Genomic DNA, 21,236 nt, shown 5'->3' with positions numbered 1-21,236 from the left:
CTGCTTTTAATGAACATTTTGCATTTTGTATCTTTGCACCAAATATTGGGGGAATTAAGTGAAATCCAGCCTCATTCCTGATAACCTTTAACAATAGCGCTAGAGTTAACAATTTGCAGACCATCCAACTTACCCTGTAATTATCACCCACATTTTTCAATATACACACATTTGTCCCATTACTTAATTTCCTGGTTTATTTTGTATCAAATGGAGTAAATGAAAGGACTGTGACAACGTTCAGTTCCTTTAGTGTCGGTACAGCTGACAATACGAATAACTGACTGCACGTACTCATGAGCCAATTATATGTGTTTTCCTTCCCCGTTACCTTATCGACCATCCAATCAATCATAGACTGCTCCACTGAGATTGACAGAACAAACATGTTAGAAACTTCTCAATGCAATAGTACAGAGATGTGGTACAGATGGTCATTTCACCAGTCAGCACAAGAAATGCTCTGAATGGTGGAATGTATTCAATCACAGAGGGTGGCATTTCAGCGCATAAGCCATTGAACAAGTTTTTAATGAAGGAGGCAAAAAGGAAGATGCATTTCAGAGTCTTAGATATACCTCGGATCATTCCTAACGTTGTCTTAACTCCAAAACTTCCACCTAAAGGAACCCCGGATTCTCCAGCAAATCATCTCAGGCCTTCAGCACTTAGCTGAGTCTTCACCCTCAAAATGTTTCTCAGGTTGGAAGGTCTGAAGTTATCACATGACCCAACTCTTCGTTTGAATTCATGTCGCTCAGGAGGATCTATTACCTTTGATTTCATAGCACTCCTCGGAAGGGTTCCAATTAACTCGGCTGCTCCAAAACTCAGCTATGCTGCAGACCACATTCCAACCACCATCCTTCTGGAAAAATTCCAGGTCCTAAAACCAAAAGGAAATCATGAGGTTACATAGAATTAAATCTAGTCTACAGCACAGAAACAGGCCATTCGGCCCAACTAGTTTCGGCCAGCGTTTATGCTCCACACAAATCTCCTCCCACCCTACTTCATCTAACCCTATCAGGATACCCTTCTATTCCTTTCTCCCTCATGTGCTTATCTAGCATCCCCTTAAATGTATCTATGTTATTTGCCTCAACTACTCCTTGTGGTAGCGCGTTCCACATTCTTACCACTCTTTGGGTAAAGAAGTTTCTCCTGAATTCGCTATTGGATTTATTAGCGACTATTTTATATTTATGACCTCTAGTTTTGAACTCCCCCACAAGCGGAAACATTTTCTCTGCGTCTACCCTATCAAACCCTTCCATAATCTTAAAGACCTCTATCAGGTCAGCCTTCATTTTCCAGAGAAAAGAGCCTCAGCCTATTCAGTCTTTCCTGATAATTATATCCTCTCAGTTGTGGTATCATCCTTGTGACTCTTTTTGCACCTTCTCCAGTGCCTTTATATACTTTTTATAATATGGAGACCAGAACTGTGCACAGTACTCCAAGTATGATCTAACCAAGGTTCTATATAAGTTTAACATAACTTTAACGTAACTTATCTGTTTTTCAATTCTTTCCCTCTATAAATGAACCCCAGTGCTTGGTTTGTCTTTTCTATGGCCTTATTAACCTGCATCGCCATTTCTAGTGATTTGTGTATCTGTACCCCTAGGTCCCTTTGCTCCTCTACCCATTTAGATTCTTATTATCCAAGCAGTATGAGGCCTCCTTATTCTTCCTACCAAAATGCACCACCTCACAATTATCTATATTGAAATTCATTTGCCAATTACATGCCCATTAAAACAAACATCTGGGAAATAACTGAGAAAAGATATTGTAACAACAGAAACTTGCAACTACCCAAATGTTCTCTCTTGAGAAAGCAGATCGAGAGTTACCGCCCTGCTTGATTTTTTTTTCCAGACGAAACAGCGGAATGAATTTTATGTTCCTTAAAGTAGGGGATCAGGAAGGTGGTGGGCAGGGTGTCCATGAAAGAATAACCTTAACAGGGGCTCTGGACGGAGTGAGCTTGAAGGGCAAACATTTTTTTCTCTCTCTGGACTCTTTTATGTTACCTACCTCACAGACAGTTAGCACCTTGTGTTTGCAAATTCCAAGCTTACAAGTCTCCTCTAAAGTTGCACCGTTTACAAAAAGACTTAAGGCAGGTAATGAAGCAGTCATTCAACTTCCCTATAAACTTAGTGACTGAAATTCCCAAACTCACTCTCTCCAGTTCTCCCAACTTCACAACTTATGTGTGCACAAAACTCAATCCCTCCACTAGCCCCAAACTCTCATTTTCTAGCATCTCCAACTTGCACACAGTCGTAGTCCCAATCTTCCATCCTGCAGGCCTCAAACTCACCGGGTCCACAGTCCTAAATTCTCTCCTCCTAGCCACAAACATGTTTTCTTCCATCCCAAGCATATAGGAGTTCAAAAATTTAAAGCTTTAGTGTAGAAAATACCAAAACTTAGAAGCAAGCAATTTTTATTTTAAAAAAATGAAAAACCAAGGTTAAGAGCCAAGGCCCGATGTGCAGGACACCACCAAGGTAGAAATGAGGTAGTTACGATTAGGTACCACAAAACTTGGGTTTTAAAATCCTTCAGATGGCAGGAAGAGGGGACTAAGGGAGGTAATGAGTTCCACAGTTTTGAAATCCCAGGAAATGATTAGTCAGAGGCGATGTGATGAGTCTTGGTCTCAACAGTGAGGATGTAGGGAAGCGGAAGAGCATGTAGGATGATACATTTACAGCTTATGAGGAACAAGAGGGGAGTTCAGAGGAGCAATCACCACTTTAGTATTGATTAAATTGCAAGCATCAAGAAAAGTTAGGATGAAAAACCAGGTTGGAAGCCACAGCTTACAGAGGGATCATAGAGCACGTGCCAAGTTTTTTCTTGTATTCTGTCCGTAGAATTCATGTTCCACTTTGGAATAGCTAGATGAGGACTACAGAAACACAAGTATCAGTCTGATATAACAAGGCCTGCAGAAGCAGTAAGAACAGTGCCCACCTGGGTGAGGTAAAAGTACTGCTGAAATGCAAATGAGATGTCACCATTGATGTGAATTTCTTTCAATCCATAAATATCTTCATTGCAGACCTCGAATCCAGTCACGGCACTCTCCCACGGGTACTTGGCACCCTTACAAAACAAGAGATATTAAACTTCATTCACAGAGTTCATTTAGGATTATATATTAAACAGATATCAACATCACTAACAATGAACTGTGGTGAGATTAATAGAAGCTGTAGTTCTGAACATTTATTATTTCAGTACCTAAAGAACATATTTAGAATGAAGTTTTAGGTATTGATTTCCAAAACAGTATGTACAGTACACACTTATACAAAGGAACAATTCACTGCGGTCTGGTATTGCATGGCTCATGTGCATTCTAGTGTCAGCTCCTGCACATGTAAAGCACACAACAGGTGAAAGGAAGCAACCACTGCCATCTGGTACTGTATGACTCTGGTATGACTCAGTACTAATTTTTATGAATTGGCTAAAATGTGATCATAACATAGCAGGTGGTGATATTTGAGAATGGGTGGTGCTGTATTGGTGGTGGAGGAGCCCATTATCACTTGTCCAATATTACAAATGAACAAAGGAGACTCCTATACAAATGATATTCACAACAGGATACAGATGATACTAGTTTTATTCATTCTTTCACTCTGTTTAATCATTTTGTTTTTGCTCCCATCCACGTCACACAACTTGGGTAATGTGGAAGCCTATTCAAAATTTGGTGTATTCTGCTCTGAGTTACCGTCACAATTGTGCCAATGCTACGGGCCGGCACAACCTAATTTTTACCCATCTGACAAAATCAGAGTTATATAATAAATGTAACTATATAATAAATGTGACCCCACGGAATAGGGGGTTGTTCTTCTGAGGCAGGGGCTGAGGCACATTGTTGAGGCAGGGTAGAAGGAACTTTACTCTGTTCATCTCTGCTAGAAAGTGCATGTGTGTGAAAGTCAAGCACGGAAAGCATCAGGCTCAGGCGTAACGTTCTGTCCCCCACAGTCAAATAGTCTGCTAACACTCACTTAATCGAACATTACTGTAGCAGCAGGCGACCATTTCTGGCTACACATTTTTTTTCCCAGAAATATTGAAAAAAAATCAGTTATCTTGACAATGATTCATCAGGGGAGATTTTCTTGTGTCTGTGCACTGGATCACCTGAGTGTAATGGATATCGGAAAATCAAGCAGGTCGGAACACAGGCCTGTAAAGGAACCCTCCTGACTGTCCTCCATTTAAATGGATGGAGGGCGAAGACCCAGGCCGATCTCGCCTATTAAATTCAATGCATGGAAAAGCACTATTGTTTTACTCTTTTAAGAATAGAAGGCGGCATGGCAGGCGCCATGGAATCATACACCCGCCAGAGTCATTGGCCTCGATATTATCCCCCGCTACAATGAACGGGATGGGGGGGGGGGGTTAAAGAGTTAAATACAGTGAACGTGCCCGCCGCCTTTTTTACAGCAGCGGATATTGGGGTGTCCGAGTGTCCGCAACAGGACACTTATTTAACATATTTAAATTGCAGTGCAATTGGGAGCCTGATTTAAAATTGACTGCTGCTGCGCAGCTTTCCCGACCCCAGTGAAAGGGAGGCAGGAGCTGCTGGAACTCCTTATGGGACTGGAGGAGTAGTGCTTCCCCCAGCTCCTCAAGGAAGCCTTCAGCCAACCCCAGCCCTGATCACCGGCCTCTCTTCCCCCTCCCCCTCCGCCCCGTTCAGTTCAGCAGGACCTCCGCGTCGCCCGCCTTTCGGGGTACTTCGGCCTCCCCCAACATCCTCCCCGTAAATATCAGGGGAGGAGAGAGGAGAAAAGAAGAAGGGGAAAAACCCTGTTACAAAATCAACCCAGGTGTGGAGCAGTGAGTCTACAATGTGAAAGGGAGCTTGTCCTCCCTGACGCCATTCACCTACCATGTATCCTTGTTGTCGTGCAATGCACTTGGCAGCAGAAAGTGTTCGACTGCGGCTCTTCAGGAGGGTGCATGCCAGCTCCGGATAGAATACAAGCACAATAGGGTACATCCAGGTCTCCTGAAACAAGCAATGTCAAATATTTTAATGGGGTCCTGTTAGCTAATAACTAGCATGCAAGACCATTAAATTAATTAACTTACAGAGAGGAACATGATGACGACATTCTCCTGGCATCGATCATAAATTGTGACAATTATTTTAGAACTGATAAAAATAACAACTGGGGTTCCCTGGTGTCTCAGTGGTTGAATGTACCACATGATATGGTACTGAGCCAGAAGGTCCGAGGTTTGATCCCCAATCTGTGCCTAATTAGCAGATCTCGCCCAACAAAGTGGTTCACAGGAACCTAAAATGTTGTCTTGTTTCTGGATTTTTGATTTTTTTTTGCACCACAGAGAGGATTTAGAAAGAGTGACATCAGTGTTGTCCAATACGTTAGCCACTGGACACATGGCTAATTGAAAATCCAGATATGGCTAACTGCATTTCTGATTAGTAAATAAAAAATGAATAATAGACACCTTTGTTGGACATGTGATCTCAATACTCATTCTCACAGCATATGCATGTGTATTTTAACCTTTTGGGCATTTGTTGGTAAAACAGTAAGGTGAAAAGCGGAGTGTGGGAGTGTATTTTGATCATTGTGAGTGCTTTATTTACTTCTTTGGTTACTAAATGGTGGTAAATGTTTGGTCAGTAAATATATACATGTGGAGTACATTTACCTGCATTGTGTGTGTATGTAAGGTGTTTCCTACTAAAATTAGTGCTAAAATTGTAGCTAAAACGGTGTCACCATAGCCACACTTGTGGCTAGTCAGCAATTTCTATTGGACAACACTGAGTTACACATCAGAGTTGTGTTTTGAAACAAAGTGTATTCACACAAGTTTAAAACAAAACACAATGAAAAGAAAGGTGGTTAAAATGCTAATGAGCTAGGCTTTAAAGTTGTTTCCCCAAAGACTGAAAAAGGTAATCGCTTTGTTAGCCTATCTTGCCAATTGATAAACGCCTCAAACCCATTAGGTTGGGAGGTCTCTGGTCCTGAGAGCTTGGCAGCGGTATATTCACTTGCTGTCTAAGAAATAAAACAGCTTTAACAATATGGTCTCAATTTACCAAGGTCTTTGAAAAGATTGGAGAAACACTCACAAGGGCACATGCGACAGACAGGGGTACAAATTGGTACTCTATGGCGTAGAACTGGCGCAAAAAGGACCAAGTTTGAGGCAGTGTCCTGCACCCGATCTGCGCCAGGGGTACGGACACCATCATTTTGGCATAAGCGGCTGCCCAGACGCTCAAGTTGCCTGCCTGAAACAGCCCTTAGGCCCCTCACAAATGTAAATAAGGGGTCTAACACTTACGAGAAACTGGGTAGCCGCTGGGCCTGCTCCACTTAGGTTTCCCCAAGGATTTCTGCAGCCTAAGCATTGGCTTCTACCAAAGAGGTGAATTTGGTTTTTTTTTAAACCTTCCCATGTGCACCTCCCGGATCTACAACACTTCCGAAGGCCACTACCAATCCGCAATCGGCCCACTCACGCTAATACGGACGGTGGCATACTAATAAAAGAAAGAAATTGCATTTATATAGTACCATTCACATTCTCAAGTTGTGCCAAAGCACTTCATAGCCAATGAAGTACTTTTCAAGTGTAGTCACTGTTGTTTTGTAGGCAAACGCAGCAGCCAATTTGTGCACAGACAGCAATGGGGTAAATGACCAGTTTGTCTGTTTTGGTGATGCTGGTTGAGGGATAAATGTTGGCCAGGGCATCAGGTGAACTCCCCTGATCATCTTCGAATAGTACCATGGGATCTGTTACATCCACCTAAACAGACAGTCAGTTTAAGGTCTCATTGTCAGTACCTCCAACAGTGCAGCATTCCATCAGTACTTCACTGAAGTGTCAGCCTAGATTGTGCGCTCAATTCCTGGAACCCCCGACCTTCCGAATCAGGCAAGAGCGCTATCATTGAGCCAAGCTGACAAGCAAAGGATGGAATTAGATCATCTAACGTATCTTGTCATTTGCAACCTAGTAATGCTGGGTTCTCAGGTTGCTATGGCGCTGGGTGAGGCTTTTTAAAATATAAAGGGCCATCTTAAAGTAGATTGGGATATAATTTTTTTTTAAAAAACTTTGCACCCAGCCCCGAAGCACCAACCACACTATACTGCAGCAAGTATCAAGACTGGTAACAGCCGCTTTATATCCCCCTCCCACTGGTGTGCTCCTCGACAGAGGTGGGAATGCCACCAACAATATTTAAGTTGCCCTGACCTCAGAAAATCACCTGGGATCAGAGCTGAGCCATTGGGTGGGTGGAACACTTGTCCACTAAAGTTCCATCATGATTCCTCCAAACCAGAAAATCCAGCCATATAATCTGGCTTTTCATCACTAAAATTTCCTACCTGATCCCAGAAGATGTGGCCACGGTAATCTTCTCCATTACCCCCATTGGCGAGACCCCCAGGGCTTAATCCAATATACTGGAAATCTGTAGGTTTCTGAGGGGGAAGGGCACTGAGCAGGTAATACAGACACCCGTACAGAGCCTGATTTAGCCTCCTGCAGCCTCTTACATTGATGCAGCTCTGCTTCCACAGTGCAGCCCATGCTTCCACGTGGGAAGAGTACAGTTGATTTAGCTGAACCAGAGTCTGTCCTTCCACAAAACACTCTTTCGCTCGCTCTTCCGTGTCAGCCACTGCGGTCAGGAATACCCAGGAACCTTTCTGCTCCTGTGGCAACAGGGTCAGAGACTCTGGAAGTGACATTGAGATCATGTGGACACTTTGTCTTGCAGCACCTTTGACCTCTGGGGTAAGCGTCTGTCCATGGATGTATCTGAATTAAAAAGAAAAACTTTCTTGGAAAAGTCCAGAGAAAGATCTTAACTGACCTCAGCCAGAGTGACAGTTGAGGGGCTACAATTCATAGGAAGAGATGGAAAACAAAAGAGGGTCTAAATGAGTTATTTTAGGGGAAAGATACTCAGTAGAGAAAGACTTGGGAGATGGCTAACTCAGCTTGTGTCCCTGAGATAATCGATATAACACAATGCCCCTGCAGTCAAACAGACTGTCGACACAGTGGGAGTGAATTTCCACAGGGGTTCTCCCGCTCATCCGCTGTAACTACAGCAGAAAAGCCACACAAAGCTCTAAAAGACAGTGTAAACGGCATTTACACCTTTTTCCTGGAGATTCTGAGGCTCTTCTAGCAAATTTATGGTTGACGAGCGGGGAAACCCCATGGAAATTCATCCCCATTGTGTATGGACTATGGAGGGAGAAATAAAATCAGCCAGGATTTTTAATCCTGATGACTATCCAATGACTCTTTCTAGGAAGTACACATATTGACATGGGGTGAGGATTGGACCAGGCTCAGCTATGATGCAAACCACAGTCGACTAGCACGCCAATATTAGCTGCACACATGAAGAGGAGCTGCTTGGTTGAGTACCAAAGGGCTACTGGTGCCTGTGTAATTATACCTCAGGAAGAGTCAGCACCTTCAGTAGAGAAAATTGGAAAGGTATCAAATTATATATATTATAATTAACATAATTAATACATAAAACAGGCAAACATCTATTGGGGGCATTTTCTGTAGGGAATTTTAAAATTTGTGACTTTTACTGTTAGTAATATAATAATTTCAGTATTCAGAGTGCTCGTGCCATTCATCAATTCAACATATTGAATGGACTTCTAGATAGAATAGTGGGAGCCAGGCCCTGGAATTATTCAACAGTTGGATGTAGTGATGGGTGGAGGAACTGTAGGGTCTTTTTGCATGGATGAGTTGGATGGACTAAATGGTATCTTCATCTATATCTAACCTTATTGTCTTATGAAAATGTCCTAGGATTCTGAAATGGATGTATACAGGGAGAAAAAAAGTAAGGATATCAATGTAATAAAATAGATAAAGCTCCAAAAGAAAGATTGACTGTTTAAGAGAATAATTTACTGAGGTGACAACAGCAGAATGTTGCACCACCAATGGGAGTTCATGTTATAGATGGTGATCTTGGAACATTGTTCGAAAATTAAAGGAAAATAAAAGCAAAGAGGGTCCGAATGAACTATGTACGGGGGAAGGATGTTCAATGGGAAAGTACTCAAGAGATGGAGAACCCGGCTGTGTCAACATACATACACAGCACTGCCCTTGCAATCAAACAGCCCGCTGACACTCACTGTCCACTTAAGTGAGATGAGGACTGAAGGTGCCCATGGAATGGTGCATCAGCACCTCCAGGAGAGGAAGAGGGAAAAAGAGGGGGGAAAAAAAGGGAAGTTTATCTAAATAACACTATATGTGAGAACTTTGTTGCCATAGACTGCAGCATATTATAACAAGAATTGGCCTCCGACCCTTACGTTGCTCCCATGAAGTCTGGCCCGCTCACAAAGTCGATATCCTGGCTATGGGGAACAAACGATGATTTTATCTGCACTGTGAACTGCTCCTTGGACATAGCCAACCGTTTCACAGTTATGGTGAGAACAATGAGATGGACCCGAGTGCGATGGGCAAATATCTGCTGGGTCACCATGAAATCCTGCGTCTCTGTAATACAGCAAAACGTGCCTAGGCAAAGGAAAGCAAAAACCATTACACAAAAGAGAAAGGAATTCCAGAAACTGGGCTGTTGGCAAAGCAATCGCCATTCCTGCAGTTTTATTTTTTGGAGACATGGGCAGAAAAAGGATTAATATGTATTTTTAAAAAACAGCAGAGGTTGAACAACAGAATCTCATGCATTTTTCCTTCTCTACTGGAATGCTAAAGCTGGCCTCCCAAGACAAGATAAGCACCTGCATGCTTCTTATATCCCAGACTATGAAAGAACCCATACATGATACAGTATGATTCTATGTGAGACTTAAATAAGTGGATCCGGAGACCTTGAATAAGGAAGGTAAGAGGTATGGGAAAGTGAACGGAAATAGCATTACGAGATGAAGTAATCTCACCCATGTCAATCACTCGAATAACTTTACCCATTGGTCTATAATATATAAGTTGACACTGAGGCCCAGATTTTCCACCCATTGGTTATGAATGAGTGATAAATCTAGCCGTAAATTGGTAATCACAAACAGAGGCCATAAAGTAGCTGGTGCAGAAATGGAAAATGTCACACTAAAGTTTGGGCTAAAACACATTGTTGGGGGCAGCGCAGAGGAAGCTTTACTCTGTATCGAACTACTTTTCAACTGATCTGGGAGAGGGTGGTACTGCTACATTGGGGGCCAAAATGGAAAGTATTCCATTTTGCAGTACATATATCTCTCACCTGATGAGTACAAATATTTACAAAAAACATTGATATTGGTGTCAGACACTGTCCTATTCTGCCAAATGAAGAAAAACTGCATCTAATGATAAGCATCACCTTAAACAGAAAATCTGGAACAAGTATAAGTAAATTTTAAAAATTGAAGATAGACAGATTCTGTTTTACCTGTCCTGGTGTTTAAGGTGAAGGTTTTTTTCGAAGCACTCTCACCGGGTATGGTCAGTCTGGCATTAACAGTAGACGGTACATTTGCCCGACAGCAGTCTCCCTTTTCACCGTTATATACTCCATTAATATGCATTATGTCACCATACACTCTGGTGCCAATGTATCCATTGGCAACTGTTGCCATGAAACGATGGTCAGAGGGCAAGGTGTCACTGGAAAACACTGCTGGGTCATCGTCACATTCTGACATATTGCATGTGTCGTCTGCTAAGAAAAGAAAACGTTTTGGTCAAATGACTGCAGTACATAATTTGATGGTTTGCAATTTGCTATTTTATGCTGTAAACTAATTTGCATTACCGTACTTTTGCTGGCAGAATACAGCTAGCATTCTGACAGAATTCTCCATTGCCCCGTTGTATTTTTCTGTTAAGCAGCTCTTATATACATAAAAGGGAGGTTCACCTTAATCTTGGCATTGCTGGTAGAAAAGTAACTACCCACTCACCCCATCAGCTTCCCGCAGCACCGAAACAAATGAGGTCACAGAATCCCAAAATATCTGGGGCAGAAGCAGAAAAGACAGTCAGGCACTCTGCAGGTTTGGGAACTAAGCAGATTTTACGTCCATCCCAACTGCTCCCTAACTCCGCTTCCCAGGCACAGTGAAAGATACAATAGGCACAGGCCCAAACATCAGAGACAATTACGCAACATGGAGGAAGGTGGGAAGGGAGAAAATAACTCATGTCAAAAGATTTGGGGGTGACGAAACATTCCCGCTCATTTACACTCCCCCCCCCCCCCCCCCCCCCCAATAGAGACGTGGGGGATTAAATTGGTTTACCCCCCGAAAACGCGCTACCAGAGAATGTACTTCATGCATGCAAAAAAAAACAGGCCATCACACAAGGATTCCACGACATTCGCACTTTCCACCAGCATAGGGAGCCCAAATCTCTTAAAGGCAGCGAGCATCTCTTAAAGGTAGCCGGTACCTGTTATTTGCTAAAAATAAGATACGGATTTGCACAGAGTCTGAATGGAGATCAGACATCGCACACGTAAAACACTGATGCAGGTCCTGTCCCTTTGTTTATAAACTGTTGAGTTATTTTAAAACATTGAATAAAGGTTGCACACCACTAAATCCCACGTCCTCCAATCTGCACGCCAGACCTCACCAATCTGCCGGTCCAAATTGGTACCAGGCCTGCGAGAGTGCATGCACGCACCAAGGCTATCTGCTAATGCACTAGAGGCCTTGGTGCAAGAAGTGGACAGAAGGAGGGGCATCTTATATTCACGGGCGGGGGTGGGGGGGTGGCAAGAGGCCCTCCAGACATATGCTCAAAAGGCAGTGGGAGGCAGCAGGAGCCTCAGTCAATGCACACCACCATAAACATAGATGCGGTACAGGAAGAAGTTCAATGCTTTGAGACGAGTGGTCAAGGTGAGTGAGGTCAACTGTCAAGTGGCATCTCCTACCAACTGCACCACTAGCCGCATCCACTGCTCCATGCACCACACCTCCATCACCCACATACTCTTTCAATTAGGACTCAACTCTTCCAGTCAGATGCTTCCTCTCACCATCACACATTACCACTGTTGCAAGCCGCATACCCACAACTCACAGGCCACACACACTGGCAGCTATTCAAGCACGACAGCCACATCACCCAGACACACTTCTCGCTTTCTTGCAGGAGACAGTGGCGCATAACAGGAGGCAGCAAGTGGCAGTGGCATTGCCATTTGGCCCCTCGAGCCTGTTCAGCCATTCAATGATGTCACGGTTGACCCGTGACCTAACTCCATATACCTGCCTTCGCCCCATATCCCTTATTGCCCTTGGTTCACAGAAATCTGTCAATCTGAGATTTAAAATTAACAATTGAGCTAGCATCAACTGCCGTTTGCAGAAGAGAGTTCCAAACTTCTCCCACCCTTTGCACGTAGAAGTGTTTCCTAACTTCACTCCTGCACATCCCAGCTCTAAATGTTAGGCAGTGTCCCCTCATCCTAGTATTCAAGTATAGGAGACCTCCAAAAACATATACAAATGCACCATCAGCCAGAAGCAATAATCCAGCAACTCCTGCATGGTCCCTTTAAATGGCACTGGTGGGGGATCCTCTCGGCACTCTAAGACATGTTTGGATGGTCGTGGTTATGACAGTGCTTTGAGTGGAACGTTAAGTGCCAAGATGGTGTCTATCACTTCAAATCAGCGTTGCACACTGATCGAACGCATATTCTCCTTACTTCACATGATGCCGATGCTCATTCTCTGTGCATGCGCTAAACCCTTAAACAAGATGGCATCTGGCACACGTCGTGCGTGCACATCCAATTTAGCGCCCATAGAGTATGAAAGCAAGGAAGTTATGCCAAATCTTTTATAAAATACTGGTTAATACTGTGGCCAATTCTGGGCACCATACTATAAGAAGGATGTCAAGGCCCTAGAGAGGGTGCAGAAGAGATTTACTAGAATGGTACCAGGGTTGACAGACTTCAGTTATGTGGAGAGACTAGAGAAGCTGGAATTGTTCTCCTTAGAGCAGAGAAGGTTAAGATGGGAGATTTGATAGAGATGTTCAAAATCATGAAGGGTTTTGATACAGTAAATAAGGAGGAACTGTTTCCAGTGGCAGAAGGGTCAGTAACCAGGGGGCATGGATTTAAGGTAATTGACAAAAGAACCAGAAGCGACATGAGGGAAAAAAAAATTTATGCAGCAAGTTATTATGATCTGGAATGCACTGCCTGAAAAAGTGGTAGAAGCAAACTCAATAGTAACTTTCAAAAGGAAATTGGATAAATACTTGAAGGGGAAAAATTTGCAGGTCTATGGAGAAAGAGCAGGGGAGTGGGACTAGTTAGATAGCTCTTTCAAAGAGCCGGCACAGGCACGATGGACCGAATGGCCTGCTTCTGTGCTATACCATTCTATGATTGGCCCTCTTTTACTTCTGTCACTCTAGATGATCCTGACACAGAGTGCAGGGGCGGGGGCAGGAATTCACTCCAATTATTTGAATACAAAAAGTCAAAGGCATTGCACAGTATTTCTAGTTCCATCTCCATCCCTCTGCTGAGTTAGCTAATCTCCAGCAGTTATAGTGGGGGTGCTACAACTGGTCTTGGCGACTTGGGTTAGAGAAGGGAAAATCAGCCCGTGTTCACGCTCCTGATCACTGTCCAATGACCTTTGCTGGAATTGTGCATATGTGGATGTCAGGTCAGGTCAGATTCAGGCTCAATTGTGATACGAGTGGTTGAATAGTCTGCTTATAATTAACGTACAGGCCACACATGAAGAATAACCACTCAAATGAGGTATTTAATCACAGTTGCAGACAGTGGAGCTATACCCCAGCAAGAATTTTTATACTTTACCCAATACTTCTTTCACGTTGAGTCCTCACTCCCTACAATCTGGAGTGTGACTTTCTACATGCAACATCATGTAACACTATTGCCTTTTTTGTGTTTTTCTGGCCTTCAGATAATGAAAGAACAATCACTGTACCAGACCATGTGACTTAAGCTATGAACTACAAAGCATTTTATTAAAAGTAGACATTAACGTCAAATCCAAAATAGTAAGTGACACAACACTTTGCTTACCGTCTCAGTAACAGCAAATCCTGACAAGTGCCTCTAACATACCTTATACGTGAGATTTTATCTACCAAAATGGAGTTTACAGCCTATATCTTGATGAACTGGGTGCACACCTCCTGAAATATACCTCTTGTACCCTTTGAAGTTCAAATTAGGATACTAGAAATGAAAAGAGGTCATCCAAAGTTTATCAGATTAGTGATGGTTTTCTGAACTCAACCCAAATACTGGACCCAAGTCCATTTCCATGTGAAATCGAGCCATTTCCCTTACATTGATTGATTTCAAGACAAAGCAAGTAGCCTGTGTTAAGTGATTTCCAGTTTTTTAAAATCAAAATGTATTTGGATACGAATAATGATTTACTTCTAAAATGAGTAGGAAAGGCCTACATGTATATTCAACTCAACCACCTGTTGCAGTAAACAAAATTTAAAGTGACCAGGTCTCATAAATAAATAAATATTAACAAGATAAACTGTCTAACGATCTGATATGTGACAGATCTCCCTATCTGTCCCAAGCACACTCAGGTCAAAAGGAGAGGGAGAAGAAGTTAAAAACAATATTTTGCTGAAAATATTTTAATTGACTTATTATAAATGAGACTGGAAAGAGAAATCGCAACTGGTTTGAGGATGGGATATTTCAATTACTCGTTTTTGGAAATGGCTTCACTGTGTTCCAAGTGAGGTTTCTGAATCACGAGTTTATAAAGAAGAATGGGGGAAGGTAGACTTCTGAGGAAGGAGCATTTTTTTATTATTCAGTGCACTCCCACCACACATCGTGGAAAAAAAAGACATTTAGAAAAAATACGATTGACATTTTTAAATTTCTCATCCAAAGGAAGTCCCACAGTGTTGGGTCCCCTCACTGCCATGCTGCTCCCCGACATCACCCCAGAACAGCTGCACTGGGGCTGTGACTTCCAACCCCTACTGGAAATACAGTACCATCTGAGCACACTGCAAACGGACAATAGAGTATATAAAGAAAATGATCAATAAATATTCTTCTAAATATAACTGGCGATTTTCCTCTGCTTTGCGCCTAGGTAGCAAGCAGGGAGAAATGGGGCAGAGACGCATTACGCTGGATCTCCATTCCTCTGTATTGTCCTTGTACCATCAAAGTTTCCCTGAGGGCAGGCATAGCGCTTGAAGCAAGCACAAGCATTCAGAAGCCATGTAAATCAGGCAGGCAGGAAGGACAGCCCCACACCTCCCACCTCATTTTCCTGGGTTTCCTCTTGGCAAAAGCCTAAACTGAGCACAACTAGTGGGTCTTAGACCTTGCCAACCCTCCACCCCTCAGATTAGAGGAGCTGAGAGGGACAGACAACAAGGTCATGGAGAAATCAAACCTGCAAGTGCCCTTTTTTGTCAGGTCCTTTCAGGCTGCAACAGCAGATGTACTTCAGGCATAGGCCCTGCCAAGGAGCTAGCCTGCACCCAGTAACACATTTTGCTGAGGGTAATGATCTAAACCTACAAATAGTGACGGATTCAGGCTGGGCAGAGTGCACTTTAGGTGCACTCCACCTGACTTGCATCCAGGCTGGGGGGGTAAGAGGGGTTGGAAGGAAACTCAGCCCTATATTCTTTTCCTGCTCAGCATCTTTAACCTCCCTTGTAAAGTGCTCAGACATTCTTTTTGGTGAGGAATGCTACACAACTTAAGTTGTTGTCTCATCTTTCGGACGAGATGTTAAACCGAGGTCGCATCTGCCCTCTCAGGTGGACGTAAAAGTTCCCGTAGGACTATTCGAAGAAAAGCAGGGAAGTTCTCCTCAGTGTCCTGGCCAATATTTATTCCCCAATCAACGTCACTAAAAACAGATTATCTAGTCATTTATCTCATCGCCGTTTGTGGAACCTTGCTGTGCGCAAACTGGCTGCTGCGTTTTCTACATTACAACAGTGACTATACTTCAAAAGTACTTCATTGGCTGTAAAGCGTTTAGGGACATCCTGAGGTTGTGAAAGGTGCTATAAAAATGCAGGTTCTTTCTTTCAAAGTTACAAAGAATGTACAGCACAGACACAGGTCATTCAGCCCAACACATCCATGCCGGTGTTAATGCTCCACGTGAGCCTCCTCCTACCCTTCTTCATCTAATCCTATCAATATATCCTTCTATTCCCTTCTCCCTCGTGTGTTCATCTAGCTTTCCCTTAATTGCATCTATGCTAATCATCTCAACCACTCCCTGTGGTAGTGAGTTCTACATTCTTACCATTCTATAGGTGAAGAAGTTTCTCCTGAATTCCCTATTGGATTTGTTAGTGACTATCTGATATTTATGGCCTCCCCCACAAGTGGAAACATCTTCTCTATGTCTACCCTATCAAACCCTTCCATAATCTTAAAGACCTCTATCAGGTCAACCCTCTAGAGAAAAGAGCCCCAGCCTATTAATCTTTCCTGATCAGTGTAACCTCTCATTTCTGGTATCATTCTAGTAAATCTTTTTTGCACCTTCTCCAGTGCCCCATTATCCTTTTTGTAAGTGGAGACCAAAACTGTTCGGAATACTCCAAGTGTGGTCTAACCAAGGTTCTGTACAAGTTTAGCATAACTTCTCTGCTTTTCAATTCTATCCCTTTGGAAATGAATCCCAGTGCTCGTTTTTTTTTTAAATGGTCTTATCTGCATCGCTACTTTTAGTAATTTGTGTATCTGTATCCCATAATTCCTCTGTCCCTCTACCCCATTTAGCCCTTATTATTCCTACCAAATGTACCACCTCACACTTATCTATATTGAAATTCATTTGCCAATTACATGCCCGTTCTGCAAGTTTATTAATGTCTTCCTGTATTTTGTCGCAGTCCTCCTCAGTATTAACTATGCCCCCCAATTTGGTGTCAGCCACAAATTTTGAAATTGTACTTCTGATTCCCGAATCCAAATCGTTTATGTATATGGTGAATAACAGTGGTCACTGCACCGATCCTTGTGTAACACCACTTCCCACCTTTTGCCAGTTTAAGTAACTGCCTCTTAACCCCTACTCTCTGTTTTCTGTATTGTAGCCAGCTTGCTATCCATTCTGCTACCTGTTCCCTGACTCCATATGCTCTGTCCTTAATCATGAGCCTACTATATGGTACCTTATCGGAGGCCTTTTGAAAATCCAAATATATTACATCTACTACATTGCCCTTGTCTACATTTTCTGTTACTTCTTCAAAGAATTCAATAGGTCAAGCATGACCTTCCCTTTTAAAATCCATGCTGACTATTTGTTATATTTTCTTTATATGGAGAAACTACTCTCCCCCCAGACATTGCTCCTCTTTAACTTCACAGAGTGACGGGTAAACAATACTGCTTTGTGAATTACCAGACTGGACTTGAGGGTTCAGATGCCAATAAACAGCCTGTTCAATTCTGGGCACCACACTTTAGGAAGGATGTCAAGGCCTTAGAGAGGATGCAGAAAAGATTTACTAGAATGGTACCAGGGATGAGGGACTTCAGTTATGTGGATAGACTGGAGAAAGTCGGGTTATTCTCCTTAGAGGAGAGAAGGTTAAGGGGAGATTCAATAGAGGTATTCCAAAATTATGAAGGGTTTTGATACAGTAAATAAGGAGAAACTGTTTCCAGTGACATAAGGGTCAGTAACCAGAGGACACAGATTTAAGGTAATTGGCAAAAGAACCTGAGGTGAGTTGAAATGATCTAGAATGCGCTGCCTGAAAGGGTGGTGGAAGCAGATTCAATAACTTTCAAAAGGGAATTGAATTGAATAAATATTTATTTAAAGGAGAAACATTTTCAGGGCAATAGGGAAAGAACTGGGGGAAGAGTGGGACTAATTGAATCGCTCTTTCAAAGAGCCAGCACAGGCATGATGGGCTGAATGACCTCTTTCTGTGCCGTATCATTCTATGAAACCAATCAAATTTTGCTTAGGATGCCCCCTGAAGCCCCCAACCTTCCCTCTTCCTGTTACAGGTCCTCATAATCTCGATGGAAATGTCAGAACACCCTGAAGTTCACTTCCACGGACGATACAGGCCTTTTCTGTGTTTATAACCGTCCTCGGGCGTCCCCCTCAAACCGTGTCTCCAACGCGCAGAAAGTCTAATCAAGAGGCTGAAAAACAGCTGATAGCGGGGGCGGGGATATCCAGGTTCGCACCTTCAGACCTCTCTGGGATTACGAACGCTTCTGCAAATCAAACATTTCAGTAGAAATGGATGAAACGACCCGCCCAGGTCTCCTCCTGCCAAGACACGCCTAGTTTCAATGAAAGAAACCCGAGCTTTTACCAAAATACGGTCGGTTCCTCCTCCTCCTCCTCCAACGGTTAATCCCACAGTTCCCATGACAACAACTTCCCGCCAAGTTTGATTCGATCTATCGACAGGTTCGAATTAAACCCGCACTCTCGAATCGCGAGGGCCGCTCGGTCACTCACTCACCCGCTCTCCAAACTTTCTCCTGGGTAATTGCTGTTGGGGGAGGGACTCACTCTGGACCCTTCAGCTGAAGGCAGTTCTTCTCGGAGTCGGTGACACGCTTCCTTTGAGAGGAGAGTGAGACTGCGAATAAACTTCTTTTTCCTCACGTCGGCTTCACTGGGCGACAGCTGAACTCCCCCAAACAGGATAGAGGCCGAGTAGGGGCGGGGCGGGGTCACGGCGTAAATTCTGCTGTTTGCTTTGCTGCCCATGGGAAAAAAATCATCGAAAACTATATAATAAAGAATGCAAAACATAGTCAGCGGTGAAAAACGGATTGTTGTTTTTTTTTAAATCAAAGCTCGACGCCTCTAGAGGAGGAAGGGAGATTTGAATCGTTTCCTCAGGAACGGTTCAGGTCATTTATCAGTAGGAGTGAAGTGAAGGTTTTATGATATGGTCCCTTTAGGGTTAATGCAGGATACTGTAGGGGGGAGAAAACTTTGCCATGATGAACCCTCCTCGGTTGGCATATGTCATCCTACTTTACCAGCTCTGGCCCACCCTGCGTAGCTGCCTCCTTATAGGGCAGTCACCTGTGGGCCAAGTGCGGCCAGTGAACTTCTTTAATCTGGCTGCAAATCTGGTTCCCTTCCTCTTGCGCTTGTGGGCAGAGCCTTCAGCATATTCAAGCTGTGCAAAGTTCTAGATCCTAGAGGGCTGCTCCCTCCAGACTGAGCAGTTTTACAGAGTTTGAAGCATTCTTTCCTGCTCCCTGTGTTGCCTTAATGGCCCAGCCTGTTACCTGTGTCTTTTGAAGCAGAGATTCAATTCTTGAAGATAATGAGTCTTTCTAAAGATGCACTGTGATCTCAAAGGAGGAGAAACAAACAGGAGAGAGGGTGGAGATGGGGGAGAGAAAGAGCGAGGGAGGACGAGGAGAGGAGAGAGTCAGAGGAACATAAAAGGAGACAAGAAGAGAAGCCCAGAAAAGGGGGGTGGGTAGGAAGATAGAGAAAGCACAAGAAAAGGACGATGAAAGAACTTAAGGGTGGAGAAGATGAGTGGGGGGGGGGGGGGGAGAGGAGAATAAGAGGTGTCGTATTTTGCTTTTTTGTACTTGGATGAGTTCACTTTTATGTTTGTATGGGTCACTTTTTTTTGTGTATGGGAGATCTTGCTTTTGTATATGAGGTCTTGTATTATTGCTTAACTCCCAACTACCTAGCCTTTGCCCTCCATTCGCTGTCGCTCTGCTCAATCACTCCCTCACCTCCGCCTTCGATGCCCTTGTTCCCAGTAAAACCCTTACATTCTCCCACCCTGGTCGTTCCTCCTGGTACGGCCCCTATCGTCACTCCCTCAAGAAAAAGAGGTACAGACTTGAGCATATCTAGCACAACTCGTTTAGCCATCCACCATCAAGCGCCATTGGGCCTCACTGTTCTCTGCCAAAAACTGTTCACTACTCCAGGGTCATTCAGGAGAGCAAAGATAACCCCTGGTTTCTTTTCTCCACTACCAACTGTCTCTTTAAACCCCTCTTTAACACTATGATTGAGACCATTCATTCAGCTGCCTCTGCTGCTTCTCCTTATCCACAATCCAAATCTCCCCCTCCAGGTTCCCCCCTGCCCAAGCATCATTCCCTAGTTTCTCTCTAATCTCCTTTTCCCTTCCAAAACCACCATTATCACCCTCCTCCTCTTAATACCACCTTCGAATCCTCTGTCCTTACAAACTAATGCTCCGTCTTCAACCTCCCTTTCCTCTCCAAAATCCTTGAACACTTCCCAAATCCATGCCCATCGTTCCCACAGCTGTATGTTTGAATCTCTTGAATCAGGACTCTGTCCCTGCCACTGCACTGAAACGGCCCTAACTAAAGTCACATGGGGGATTATTTGTGATTGTGACCACAGTGCATTATCCCTCCTTGTCCTTCTCGGTGTCTCTGCAGCCACACCATCCTCCTCCAAAGCCTCGCCTCCAGTGGGCTCAGTGGGTTCACCCTCAATTGATTCCACTCCTACCTATCTGATCATAGCCAGACCATCTCCAACAATGGCTTCTCTTCCTGCCACTGAACCATTTCCTTCTAAGTCCTTCTAGGATCTTTGTCCCCTCCTTTACCTCATCTGCATGTTGACCCTGTTGGGGGATTACTTATGTGATTTAACCATAACCATAACCACAGGCCCTTGGTGACATTATCCACAGACATGGGGTCAGCTTCCACATGTATGCTGATGACACCCAGCTCTACCTCTCCTCTATCTCTCTCAATTCCTCCACTGCCACTGTGTGGTCAGACTGCTTGTCTGACATCCAGTCTTGGGTGAGCCACAATTTCCTCCAGTTCAACCTTGGGAAGACCAAAGTCACCATCTTTGGCCCCGTCACAAACTCCGTACCATTGCCACTGATACCACCCCCCCCTCCCTGACTACTGACTCAGTTTGAACCAGAATATTTGCAAGCTTGGTGTCCTATTTGATCCCGAGCTGAGCTTCTGACCTCATATCTTGTCTATCACAAAAACTGCCTCATACCACTTCTGTAACACCACTCACCTCAGCCCATCTGCTGCTGAAAGTCTCATATATTTGTCACCTCCAGACTACTATTCCAATATTCTCCTCGCCTCCACCTTCCATTTATTTCAGTTCATTCAAAACTTT

At 43.7% G+C, this 21,236-nt stretch overlaps 1 protein-coding gene across 5 annotated transcripts in view; it reads right to left on the bottom strand.

Moving 5' to 3' along the window:
* pgghg (protein-glucosylgalactosylhydroxylysine glucosidase) overlaps positions 1-18,749 on the bottom strand; it is a 36,793-nt gene extending 18,044 nt beyond the window's left edge. For 2 of the 5 annotated variants that reach the window (XM_067993781.1, XM_067993787.1), the window contains exons 1-8: positions 18,577-18,749; positions 11,016-11,069; positions 10,505-10,771; positions 9,417-9,627; positions 7,437-7,872; positions 4,943-5,062; positions 2,992-3,123; positions 775-886 (exon numbers count right to left, since the gene is read on the bottom strand). In XM_067993781.1, coding sequence (XP_067849882.1) covers positions 775-886; positions 2,992-3,123; positions 4,943-5,062; positions 7,437-7,872; positions 9,417-9,627; positions 10,505-10,757 — 1,264 coding nt within the window. In that variant the 5' untranslated portion in view covers positions 10,758-10,771; positions 11,016-11,069; positions 18,577-18,749. Of the gene's footprint in view, positions 1-774; positions 887-2,991; positions 3,124-4,942; positions 5,063-7,436; positions 7,873-9,416; positions 9,628-10,504; positions 10,775-11,015; positions 11,126-18,576 lie in introns of those variants that run through there. The other 3 variants (XM_067993782.1, XM_067993783.1, XM_067993784.1) reach the window with 3 other exon arrangements.
* Positions 18,750-21,236: the final 2,487 nt, after the last annotated feature.

This window comes from Heptranchias perlo, chromosome 12 (genome assembly GCF_035084215.1).
Source record: "Heptranchias perlo isolate sHepPer1 chromosome 12, sHepPer1.hap1, whole genome shotgun sequence".
Lineage (NCBI taxonomy): Eukaryota > Metazoa > Chordata > Chondrichthyes > Hexanchiformes > Hexanchidae > Heptranchias > Heptranchias perlo.
The sequence above is the reverse complement of the archived record's forward strand: the minus strand, read 5'-3'. Positions and strand labels throughout refer to the sequence as shown.